Here is a 13,237-nt window from a genome sequence, read left to right on the forward strand (position 1 = left end):
TTTATTCCCTTCTAACCTACTTAAATCTGCCACATTCAACACCCACTTCTTGTTCTTCTTTTTTTTTTTTTTTTTTTTTGCATATTCTTCCTTTCATTTATTAATTTGGACAGTTCTGACCTTCATGTATGTGGTGTATATTGCATATAATCCTGCCCCACAACCGAAAAAGTCTACAGTAGTTCACGTAGAATTGTCAACCCTGTCAAATTTCAGTACATTTCATAGCAAACATTAAAGGTTTTGACACAGAAACAGCTCTGTAAACACTGTAAATCATTAAAAAAACAAGGATTTAAATGGCAATTGTAAACAAAATCACCATTATGAAAGTAAAGAAGATATTTAAACTAAGAAAATCAGACAGAAAGCACAGTCAATTCCACCATAAAAAATACATGGGCCAACAATCAGTGCGCTGTGGACAAACTGTCGCTTGTAAGAAGAAGTATAGAAAACGTGGATAACCACACACACCCACAGACAGCACGCTCTTGATGAGCCTCATGCTCTTTTATCTTTTATGCATGAGGCTTCATTTCCTGCCATGTGTTCTCATTGTAAACAGCAAAAGATAAGCCACCATGTTGTATTAACACCCTGTAGCTTGCTCTCATAAACAATAATAGTCATGTTTTTCCACTTGTCCTCATTGATAACCTGCAGCCAGAGCTGAGGCGCTGAATGAGGACCGAAGGCTGTATGACAGTTTATGGTTTCCTGCATGAAATAATGGTCTCAGATACTTGCTATGTGACTGCTGACTTCAGCAAACTTTACAACACTCAGTTATGACATTCTTGCAAGAGCAATGTATAAAATACTAAATGCAGACATGCAAATAATTTTTGCATGGTCTGATTAGAAGTTCAGCCAGCAGCGTTTTGCTGGAACAATCCTAGCACGGAATTACTTTATAATTTCACAAGATTATAATCTCACAAGAAAACGTCTACGTTCATATTTCTTGCGATGCTCTAATTTTGCACGCCTACTAATCTAGTCCTCTCTTTGTGCTTTCTTAATGAACAGAGAGATTTCTAATATGCTGCTTATTTATGTTCATGAACAGTTTGCTGTTAGGATGTGAGTGTTTATACAGAGTTTATCAAATCAATTTTTCAGTAGCTATTAACCACATTAATGGTTCATGCCATTACTATGCCATTACTGGTTACTCGCTCTCATAACCATCATATTTGTGTATGTATATATATACAGTACTGTGCAAAAGTCTTACGCACATGCAAAGAAATGCTGTAGAGCAAAGATGCCTTCAAAAATAATGAAATTAAATGTTTCTACATTAAAAAAATGCTTTAAAGAGCAGTAAACAGTAATAAATTAAACAGTCAATATTTGGTGTGACGATCCTTCGCTTTAAAAAAGAAAAATAGCAGTCTCAGGTACAATTTGTGCAGTTTTATAAGGAAATGAGCTGTAAGTGTTACTGAGCATCTTGAAGAAGCAGCCACAGTTCTTCTGGAGACTTTGACTGTAACACTTGCTTCTTATTTTTGCAACAAAACCCAGCAGCCTTCATTATGTTTTTTTTATCTGAAAAGTGTCTCTTATGTAATATGCTATATATATATATATATATATATATATATATATATATATATATATATATATATATATATATATATATATGTATATATATAGCATATTACATAAGAGACACTTTTCAGATAAAATATATATATAAATAAACCCACTAGAAAATATCGCAGGCAGGTAAATAATTTTTTTCCCAGAGTTTCTGGTTGCATAATGTTAGGGGTTATTTAAAAAAAAATCAGCCAGTCCACTTCGGGTTTAAACCCATACACAAATACACATACTAATATTTTGAGCATTAAACAGCTACAGATACAGATAGTCGCTATGTACAAAAGAGTGGTTTATCACACACACACAAAAAAATCAAACTTTCTTTAATCAAATCCTTTATTGTCCCTCAAAGGAAAATTTGTTGCACAGCACATATCTAAAAGACCGTACAGAACATTATATAAATTCACAGAACAACAAACATAAAAAAAATAAAATAAAACAAATAACACAACAATACGTTCATGTACACCTCATTTCCCCAAAAATTCATGAAACTGATAATTTACTGTATAAAAATCAGATGGAGAAAAGTAAAACATAATGAATATACACTCAGGTCCATAAGTATTTGGACAGGGACACAATTTTCATAATTTTGCCTTTGTACACCACCACAGTGGAATTGAAATGAAGCAATGAAGATATGATTGAAGTGTAGACTTTCAGCTTTAATTCAAGGGGTTTAGTAAAAATACTGCATTAACTTTATGAATTACAGCTATATTTTACAGAGTCCCTCCATTTTCACAGGCTCAAAAGTAATTGGACAAACTAACATAATCATAAATATTAGGCTTATTTTTAATACTTGGATGCAAATCCTTTGCAGTCAATGACTGCCTGAAATCTGGAACCCCTGGACATCACCAGAGTAAATGAGCTGAGTTTCTTCCCTTGAGGTGCTTTGCCAAGCCTTTACTGCAGCTGCCTTCAGTTGCTGCTTGTTTGTGGGTCTTTCTGCCTTCAGTTCTGTCTTCAGTAAGTGAAAAGCATGCTCAGTTAGGTTGAGGTCAGGTCACTGACTCAGTCATTTAAGAACATTCAATTTCTTTGCCTTAAGAAGCTCATGGGTTGCTTTTGCGGTACATTTTGGGTCAGTATCCATCTGTACTGTGAAGTGCTGTCCTATCAGTGTTGCAGCATTTGACTGAATCTGAGCAGAAAGTATAGCTCTATACACTTAAGTTATAAGGTACAAGTTAATCTTGCATCAGAACTGGTCAGGCTTTTTTTTTTTTTTGGAAGTCTAATCTGGCCTTTCTGTTCTTGAATGTTACCAGTAGTTTGCATCTTGAGCTAAAACATCTGTATTTACATTCATGAAGATTCATGAAGGCATCTCTTGATTATAGACTACACCTACCTCCTCTAGAGTATTCTTGACTTGGCTAGATGTGAAGGGGTTTTTCTTCACCAAGGAAAGAATTCTGTGATCATCCACGTTAGATGTCTGCCATGGTCTTCCAGGCCTTTTGGTGTTGCTGAGCTGGCCAGTGCATTCCTTGTTTTTAAATATGTAGCAAATTGTTGATTTGGCCCTCCTAAAGTTTCTGCTGTCTCTCTGATAGGTCTGTTTTGTTTTTGGTTTTTCAGCCTAATGATGGCCTCTTTCTCTTGCACTGACACCTCTTTGGACCGCATATTGAGAGTTCCTATGAACAGCTGCCAAATGCAAATTCAATGTTTGGAATCGACTCCAGATCTTTTATTTCCTTAATTCATCATGAAATAATGAGGAAACAGGCCACATCTGGCCATTAAACTGCTTAACAATCAATTGTCCAATTACTTTTGAGCCTGTGGAAATGGAGGGACTCTGTAAAGACATGGCTGTAATTCCTAAACGGTTAATGCAACATTTCTGTTAAACCCCTTGAACTAAAGCTGAAAGTTTACACTTCACTCACATCTTGATTGCTTCAATTCAATTCAATGAATGAATAATGTAAGAATTATAGCACTTTTATATGTGCTAGAGTTAATTTCAAGTGTGACATTTGCATTTGAGCTGTCACTGCCTGTCAAGCAAGTCACACATTGTCTGTATCTGTTTAGTGCTCAGAATATTCATTATTTCATTTCAACTCCAATATACTGTGGTAGACAGCTGAAATAAAAATAACTGTCAAAGTCCAAATATTTATGGATCTGACTGCATGTAATCTTCACGTACTGCCTTGAGAACAAAACAGGTAATCTTCACATACTGCAAAATCAATCGAGAAATAATGTTCCCCTCAATTTAATGTTTTTTCAGTTTGTCACTCTGGGGGAACCCTTAAACATACAACAGTGTTTCCCTGTCAGAGAGGCTTCCGAGTACAACCACTGAGGAAGTTAGGAACCCTTAACTATTTGAGAATCTTTTTAACCCCCCCTTCTCATAGGGTGTAATTAATCATATCAAGTTTAAGTATACTTCAGTAGTCAATTCTCTACTTTCTGTTAGCCCAAGAGAGATATGAGTCAGTGGATGCAACTCATGTTAGACCAGTAGATAAGAATTACATGCTTACTGTGTGTGTTTGCTCAGATATGATTTTCCAGGTTGCTCAGCAGATTTATGAAGCACTTACCAAAAGTGACCTCATTATTCTACTTCATTTACAAAATGCGTCAGTAAAACAAGTGTTTTTTTCAGTCTTTATATTTAATCTCAAGCGCAATTTATATAAGCAAAAAAAAGAAAAATTATATAAGATCTTTATACACTTGTATACCAACAACTGAGAAAAATTCTGACTCTGCCATACAGACAATTACAAACCAGAATGCTGCACTATGGAGAATACTGTAAATAAAACCACAGCCGAAACACTGAACAGAGACTCTTCCTGAAAATGCTTCTTAGACAAGAATACCTTCACACAACAGACACTCATCAGCCCATCAAGTATGCTCATCAACATCAAAGCCAATTTAGTTTCTAACACTTTGCAAAACCACTTCACCTTCAATCCTTACGTAAAACACTGGTGTAATAACACAACAGTAGGTTTTGTTTCGATATACTGAAACGCTGGTTCTCACCTTCAGTCCTGGGAACTCGATGTTTTTGTGGTTTCTGTGTTTTAACACACCAAATTCAATTCAAGTGGTCGCCCAATCTTTCATGAGAAAAAAACAACACATCTACAAAGGTTCTAAGCAGCTTATAACAAAAAGTGTATATTAAAGTGGTTAAAAATTTGTTACCCACTGCAAATATCATCCTGCTTTGCAAAATGCTCATTCTTCAGTAAACACTCCGGTTCAGGGATCAGCTTAATCCTGCTACAACCAGTACAGTAAGACTTCAAAACCAGCTGTATGTTTGGGGAATTCAGAATTGACCTGTTCAAAACAAAATCTTCAGGTAAATAATTCTTGGTCAAATCTGTAATACCAATATGGTAGAGTAAATTTGGCAAGATTCCTGTTACATAATCATTTTAGGCCGCATTAAGAAATTTTTTTAAACCATTGTCTTCTATACACATTAGCTTCCAAGTACTGTTTCCTACACTCTACATTTATCTTGACATAATTAAATAAAACCATAAAGATTTTCTGGACCATACAGTTAAACACGTTCTTTCATAAAGATTTAGAAAATCTTGTTCGGCTGTTTCACCTCATTAACCAAATAATAAGGAAGGAATAAAATAAGCAAAGTTTTTCACATTAAATATGAATTCTGTAAAACGTAACTGAAATGGCCCATGCTGACATTTCCCACAGTTTTGGCGAAGCTGTTTGAAATATTCACTGACGACATGTTTTCCACTGAAAGAGATGACTGGCATTGCTGAGGATTCAGCGCTGTTTTGTATTTAACTCTGAGCCATTTCTCTACTTGAAACGTCATGGTAGGTTTAGTTGTGTTTTCAGAAAAATAAGACGACGTGCATCATGCATATAATTATAGTTATATAGTTATATTATAGAATAATAGTTAATTATTCCTTAAGAAAAAAAATATAAAGTATGGTTTATTAATGTAGAAATCTTCTGCACAGGCATTATTAGGAGGCTAGACACTAACGATTTTGAATGTCATGCACTTGAAACCCTACAAGATGTAATCTTAATCATTAATCTGACTCATTAAATATGTAAATCATTTTACATTTTTTTACATTTTCCAAAGAAAAAATAAACATAAGCAAGCAGTAAGAGAATTATTTCTAATAGAGAACATTTTGAAAGAAGCCGAGAAATTAAAGTTGCTTATAATCAGCTAGAGAAGATAATAGCTTAAATGCTGATAAATATTCTGATGCATCAATAATACTAATGCATTTCTTTCCATACACGACTGAGAGTATTTCAGCCCAATCCCATATCTATGCCAAGTGAACCAAAAAGTGGACACAGTCAAAGAGTTAGTTTAATATACAGTATGTATGGTGTGTGTATAATCTATTTCAATGCATAACCTGATTACCTCTGGAAAAAAAATTACTAAGCTAGTAAACAATTCATTACAAATGCCACGCAATAATTAATTTAGCTGCCTATCTGTTCAGGCAATTACAACTTTGTCCATTATAGCTCTGAAAGACATCAATAAACATATGACCATGTTTATTTCTTAAGAAGCTGAGAAGGTGCACTTTGGGTAGCATTTCAAAAATAGCACCTGCTCAAAGTGTTTTGGAAAAAGACATTCCCCCCAACCACTACTGCACGACTGCATTTCCAGAGCCAATCAAACTGAAAACAGCTTATCAAAAAATAGCCACAGCTGCTTTACACTTAGAGCGTAGTTTCCATTGACGCTAGTTCAGCTGCTTTTTACATTAATACTGAAACTTACAAGAGTACAGATACCATACAACAATAACATTTACCAAAAAAAAAAAAAAAAAACTATAAATACCAGGCATGTCGCCACATTTTCCATTTAATGTGGTAATGCATGATGTAAGAACTACACGATTCAATGTCTTGCAGGATGCAATACAAATTTCTGCAGGAATATGAATACTTTGGCAAATTATTGCATAATATACTTTAATTGCTTTCAATAAATTGTTAGGTGCAAAAATATATTACAAAAATAGAGGTGCAAATGTGTGCACTGCTTCTTCATTGGCCTATAAGCATGGAACAATTTTACTCATGAGCTGTTAAATGATGCATCTAAATAGATGTTAGAATGAACCAACTTACCTTCTCCAGTAAATCTGACCACACTATTCTCTTGGTGTGAACAGGGTATGAATAATAAAGGTCTCATGAAAAGATGGTTAAACATGGATGATTCGAAATGACTTCATATTGCTCAGTATAAAAAAAGAAATGTCACAGAAGCTCCTGGGGTTGAATAGCCCATCTTTATTTGCATTATGATGAATACAAAACAAAGAAACAGCTTTAGTTCTTGTAGGCACAGCCGGGTCTACGACCACGAGCACGCTCAAACTTCCTGCCTTTGGAACGAACGTAGGGCCTGTGGGAAGAACAAACCAATTAAAAATCATTCAAGAGCAATAAACGTTCAGTCTCACTGCCTTGTAATGTGTTGATGGATTAATGTTAATGTATAGATGCGGTCCAGATGCTAAGACATCAGGCAACAGCTCAACCACTAGAGCGTTGCAGCAGTATGTGCAAAAAAAAAAAAAAAAAATTTATGCTAAGCTGTAGTTTTATTGTAGTATTCTAACAAACCTAACAGACAGTAAGGAATTTAAAGGCAAGTATTACTGCACAAGGAATTTACATTCATTTTAACGGAACCTTGTTTATGACCTTGTTTCAGTAAAAGTTTAAAACCAGGCATGTCCTTACTTGGTGTGGCTGTGGGGAGTTCCAGGGGCTTTTCCAAAGTGCCTATACACCTCCCTGGCCTTGCGGGGTCCTTTAGAAACAAACCATGAGGACAAGCAATTAGAGTTCAAGAATGTGCTCTTTAAGCGGGGATTTCACAAAAAGCATCGTCTTAAGGTCGTTTTTCATGTGCCAATTTGACAAGGCAACGGCACACAGAATCTACAGCACATGCCTATGCACAAAGTTTTTTAAACTCAAAAAAATGTTCAGACGGGCAGCTTAAGACAGATTAACATTAGCACCAAAGGTTTGTCTGTAGTCTGGACAGAAAAAAGAAACCCCATAAGAAATCTGACTTTCACATCAGAATCAAGAAACATTTGTCTTTCAGGCCCAATTAAATTCAGGTTACAGCATGTTCCACTCTGTTTGAACTTTCGAATCATATTTCAGGTATTTTTAATTTTTTTTTTTCCATCTGGTGACACGTTTCTCAGTGCCATATCTGAAACCGCCTAAACTAAAACCAGCAGTAAGCGAACGCTGTACAATAATTGGAGAGAATCTCTCAGCTGTCGTGTCTGCAGTGTATGCTGCAGCAGCAGCAGCAGCAGCATCAGCAAGGCCACCCTCTTCAGCTTTTGTTAGTGGTTTCTGCTGATTACGGGACTGCAAACTGCCTTTATGTAAAATATTAACTAAACCTATTAGAACAAATTTTGGTATCTGAATTTGTATTGTATAGGGCATAATGTACTGATTCATTTGACTATAATTAAGATCCCTTGTTCTACTTTGAGACAATACACTTTTGCCTGGAATACTCAACACACACCTGCACAGCTGTCAATCAATGTGATTATTTGTAATGTGCAACACTGACACTTGATGTGAAAATCAGATGTGCCCTGCTGTCTAAACATATTCTTACTCACCTGACAGCAGCACGGTGCCCTGTCCTTTGGGGGCAGCTAGAGCTAGCTGATCAAAGGTCATGACCTGGCCACCAGCCTTCAGGATCCTCCTACGAGCTCCTGCTGTCACCCTCAAAGCACATACCTAGACAAAAGCGACATAGTAAGCACTTCTGTGACCATTACATCTGCTAAACACTGCCAAATAACCACCTAAACCACCAACATACTAAAGCAAGCAAAGCCTGACAGACAGACTGGACATGAGATAAGCAAATCATAGAATTAAAATGCAACTAAAGTAAGGCAATATTCATTTATGTACTTATGGGCAATAAAAATGTACACAAACCTGAGGTAATACATTTTGACAAGAACAGTGATTCCCTATGATAATCTATGATTTATACAATTTTTTTTTTTTTTTTTTTTTTTTTTTAACAAAAAAAGTGCTTCTTTTGTTAAACATTTCCAGAGTTAGTATAGAACAGGAGAGGTTTAATCACTTCTCTAGATGGTTTAAGCCCACTCTCCCAAATACTACCTACATTACTGTTACCCATATCAGACTGGTTAACATGACATGCCCTTAAGCCTCAAAACTACACCTTCAATCGTTTTTGGTTTCAACCCCAAAAGAAACGTCCATAATTTGAACCATGTACATTCCAAGTAGTAAAAATCCCCCCCCAATATTCAATTTGGGAGTCATAAAAATAATAATAATAATAATAAAATCGAAGTGCAAATTAGGCGTTTCTTATCATTTGCTAGCAATCACAAGAGTATTTAGAATTCACCGAAAGCTGTTCAACAGTTTTACTCTTCTTTCCCCTCACAAATGGCCGCGACTAAATAAACAAGCTAAATACACAAATCAGGTAGAGACTTGGTACCAGGTCCCACTTAATGAACCATTTCAGCGATACAAAGAGCACTGTTGTGAACAAAACAGCATAACTGGTTTTATAACTAACATTCAAAACCAAGCATCATTTACACTCACCTTCAGTTTGGGGACGTTCTGAATCCTGACATCATCAGTGATGGTTCCCACAACAACAGCCGTCTTGTTTTCACGGCCCTGAAGCTTCATTTTACGGATCTAAGCACAAGGAATAGTAGAAAAATCCAATCATTATTTTCCAGATAAAGCTGAACATATAAAATGGGCAATGAAAGCATTGCACCCCGGTCTACTTCGATCAGTAATTTGATGATCTTGAACCAAATTTTCTCATAGCAATTTATGAATGAGAAACATGCACAGAATTTCAGAGTAAACAGAGGCATAAACCAACTCCTTATCCATCAATTCTACTAAACACTCACAAACTACCACCTGCACTTTTAAAATAAGAGTATTCTCCTTCAGCACAAAGCTCAAGGACACTCCTGACCAAAACTGACACAAGAACATGATGGAAACCTGTTGAAGTTTCCACTATTCAACCATGGTTTGTGAAAAAATACATACGAAGTAAGCTTGTTACAATAAATAATACATTAAAAAAAAAAAAAAAGCCATGAAGTGAACACCAGCATGTTCAAAGAGGCTGTGACACTGAAACTTATTCTTGTGCATTCTTAACCTTTTTTTTTTTTTTTTTTTTTTTTTTTTTTTTAAACAGCTCTTAGAGTAAAATCTTTCTTTATAACTAATGTGATCTTCAGTGGTAAGAATTCAAGATCTATTCATTGTTAAAACTTAACTCGTCATGCAAATCCTGCCATCAACGCCACTGTGCTTGTGATCTCGGATCTCCTACTGGCCCGGATGAGTCCTATACAGTTTGTGTCGCATAGCTGCATTTACATCCTGAAACTATTCTTTTGTTGTCTCCACTAATTCTATGCTGGATTTCTCGTTAATGAGACACTGAAAATGGTGACCGAGATGAGTATCTCGTGCTTGCTTGTTTTTAGCAGCCAAAAGTGAAACGTGACTCTTAAGTTTAAAATCGTTGAAATTTTTTAAACTTTGCGCTATGACGTCAGCACAGCACACAACTACTTAGTTTTGGGAACAAAAAAATACAACACCAAGCAAAAGAATCTCATTTATAAAACACCATAAACAGTTCCGTATAAACATTTATGAATTTTCCTTGTGTGCGCGTTTCCTTTATCTACGGAAAAAACCTGTGGCCCATATGTACGGTAGTCACGAGGATTAATTATTTTTAAACTGTTGTTGCAACACTGGCAATACTGACAGTGTAGAAGTCTAATATAAAAAATTCACACCAAAACGCCATGATTTCTCCTGTTTTCTGTGAGAATCCTAATCATTGCCAGATTTCTAAGTTTTCTGTGGGTGGTTTGATAAACAGTGCCTTTGGTGTAGTCAGAATGATTAATGCAAGCTAATATAACAGTGACATCATCACTTCATCAGTGTTGTACTACAATCATTTCCAATGAGTGCAGCACTAACAGGCTTACAGTACTGTTTCTCAGACATGCAGTGGGGTTACTGACCAGGCGGGACAGAGCCAGAGGGGGCCGGTTGCTCTTGCTCATGAAGAGTCTCTTAAGAATGACCCTGTTGAAGGGAGCATCTGAACGGCGAGCCAGAAACCTGTACAACTGTCATAAAATAAAAAAAACACTGTCACAGCATGGTAGCAAATAACATGCTAAACATGTCACCTTACCAAATAAAGATTTTGGGTGCTTTCACATATGCAGCATTTAGCCCTTTTCACCTGAACCCTGGTGCTTTCCCTATGGTTCACTTTGTTTAGAGGGGTTAGAAAACAGCACTTGGTGCACAGAACCAAAACAGTTAGACAGTCTCAGTCTTGTTCTGAGCTAAAACTAGTGTGAAAGTGATTCAATCATAATTTGAACAGCACGAGAACCAAACATGCTGTGTGTTTTGGGTTGCAGGCAGCATTCTTCTGGATATGCAAGCTATTAAACTGAGTCAAAGGACAGAGCTGTAGGACTGCACAATGCAGTTTGTTTTGGATATTTGGGACGACAAACAAAATCAGTGAATGTGATATATAATGATTTGAAGTATAATCATCTTAAGGCTTCGTGTTTGGGGTATTTTGGTGATTGATACACATTTGGCAAAGCCGTACCTTTTTCCATCACCATGTTTCTGACTAGTAAATGCAGGTTTTATGAGTATGTTTTTGGACCTACACATGCCACATTTGTTTTCCTCCCTACTTTTTGGTTTGTTTATTTACGGGCAAACAAACCAGAAGAAGCAATCACGCTGTAACCTGGACTGAGCAAACTCACTAACAGATGTGAACGCACTCTTAAAGAAACCAATATTTTACATATAAAACGTGATACAGCAAAAAGGAAGAACCCTCTAAGTTACTTACCTTGACCAGGAGCCTCAGGTAGATGTCCTGGCTCTTGGGCTCCTTCCTGTGAACCTTGCGGTCCTTGTTGTGTCTGATGTCAACTCCCTGCAGAAACAGCAGTCCTGCATATTAAACACTGATATCTTTTAACATCTGGCACACTCACAGATGTACACTGTACTTTTGGAAGTCTGCGTGTCTCAGAGAAAAACCTCTCACTTTGATCACTTCAGGGGAACACGACTAGCCATTCGTGTCAATGAGTTATGCTAACATTAGCCAGCTAGCTACTTCAGAAACATGGCTAGTCAAATGGGTGCAAAAAACAATTAACGATGATTTGAACAGCGGACAAATTGTAATTTCAGCCATTTTGCTCCAAATATTACATACAGTATGGTTTTCACATTCAGTACATTCACTAACACCACACACACTCACTCACTCACTCAGTGATGGTGCTAGGACAGTTAGCTAGCTAGCGACCGGCTATTACCCAAGTGTGCTCGTTTAATTCAACTAAGCAGTGCTTACAGTGTTTACTCAGTTTTATTAATTAATTTGTTTAAAAAAAAAGAATGAGGCAAACTATTAGTGCTGGACTGATGTGACAGAAAAACGGCCACAGCACAATACACACGCTTTTCTACAGCTATGAGAGAGAGGGCCGCTTGACTCAGTATATTAGTGTATAACCGTGTTATAACTGCAAATGAGCCAAAATCTTAACCAAAACTCATCCGTGAAAACCTATGTGATTCGATTAAATCCATTTCCGTAAAATATAACAACAGAGACATCAGGATGGATACAGATTTTACAAGTACACGGCCCAAAATAGGCAAAGCTGCTACCTACCATCTTGGACTCAGAGGGAAAAGGGAAAAGGAAGTAGCGTAGTCTCGCGATAACGTGTTCAGCGAGAACACGGTGGGTACCGTGATGACACGTGACCACAACTTCTTTTCTCATTGGTCATAGCTATAGTCCTTCGTGTGTGTGTGTGTGTGTGTGTGTGTGTGTGTGTGTGTGTGTGTGTGTGGACACTCTTCCATGCAAAATTAATAATGACTTCGTGGTTCAACAGTTTCATTTCAGATGATTATTTTAAGGTTAACTTTTATAATTTACACCTAGTATTTATTATTTTAATCACACATTATTTACATCCAGGAGTGGAAAATATCCCGAGAAATGAAACCTACATAGTGCATAGTGTAAGTGCAGAGTGTATAGTAGCCTACGTCATTTGGGACCCAAGTGAAGTGAAAGTACTGATAATGTGTCCAAATCTGTTATTGTGGATGAATGTCTCAGAATCTCAGTTAAACCTGGAAGCCAAAATGTACTGAGAGTAAATCTTATCAACTGATAAAATTAAGTAATGTCATGTTTTCATGTGAAAACTAACTTTTATCACTGATCTAACACTGTTATAAGCAATATACGCCGTTTTGCTTGAGTTGACTAATAAATTAATCAGAAATAAAATATCATGAAAAGAAAATAATATTTACCATTAGCCATGAGAGAAGCAGAGAAGCTTCTGGAAATTTGTAACAAGTATTATGAAGGTGTAAATAGAGTTTTTTTTCTTTCTTTTTTTTTTCCAATTTCATA

The 13,237-nt window shown here is 36.4% G+C and overlaps 1 protein-coding gene across 1 annotated transcript; it reads right to left on the bottom strand.

Annotated features, from left to right (window-relative positions):
- Positions 1 to 6,916: 6,916 nt before the first annotated feature.
- rpl18 (ribosomal protein L18) lies at positions 6,917 to 12,604 on the bottom strand. Its single transcript, XM_026926888.3, has 7 exons — positions 12,476 to 12,604; positions 11,636 to 11,722; positions 10,770 to 10,877; positions 9,295 to 9,393; positions 8,310 to 8,433; positions 7,393 to 7,462; positions 6,917 to 7,051 (listed from the first exon to the last, which is right to left on the bottom strand). The coding sequence occupies exons 1-7, from the start codon at positions 12,587 to 12,589 to the stop codon at positions 6,976 to 6,978; spliced, it is 678 nt and encodes a 225-aa protein (XP_026782689.2). The 5' UTR covers positions 12,590 to 12,604; the 3' UTR covers positions 6,917 to 6,975.
- Positions 12,605 to 13,237: the final 633 nt, after the last annotated feature.

This window comes from Pangasianodon hypophthalmus, chromosome 1, assembly GCF_027358585.1.
Source record: "Pangasianodon hypophthalmus isolate fPanHyp1 chromosome 1, fPanHyp1.pri, whole genome shotgun sequence".
Classification (NCBI taxonomy): domain Eukaryota; kingdom Metazoa; phylum Chordata; class Actinopteri; order Siluriformes; family Pangasiidae; genus Pangasianodon; species Pangasianodon hypophthalmus.

Excerpts from the sequence above, each read along its gene's own strand:
- rpl18 (XM_026926888.3), bottom strand. The coding sequence starts at position 12,589 with ATGAGAAAAGAAGTTGTGGTCACGTGTCATCACGGTACCCACCGTGTT. Across the intron at positions 9,394-10,769 it reads CTCTGGCTCTGTCCCGCCTG|ATCCGTAAAATGAAGCTTCA; the intron begins GTCAGTAACCCC and ends CCTTGTGCTTAG. Across the intron at positions 7,052-7,392 it reads ACTCCCCACAGCCACACCAA|GCCCTACGTTCGTTCCAAAG; the intron begins GTAAGGACATGC and ends TTCTTCCCACAG.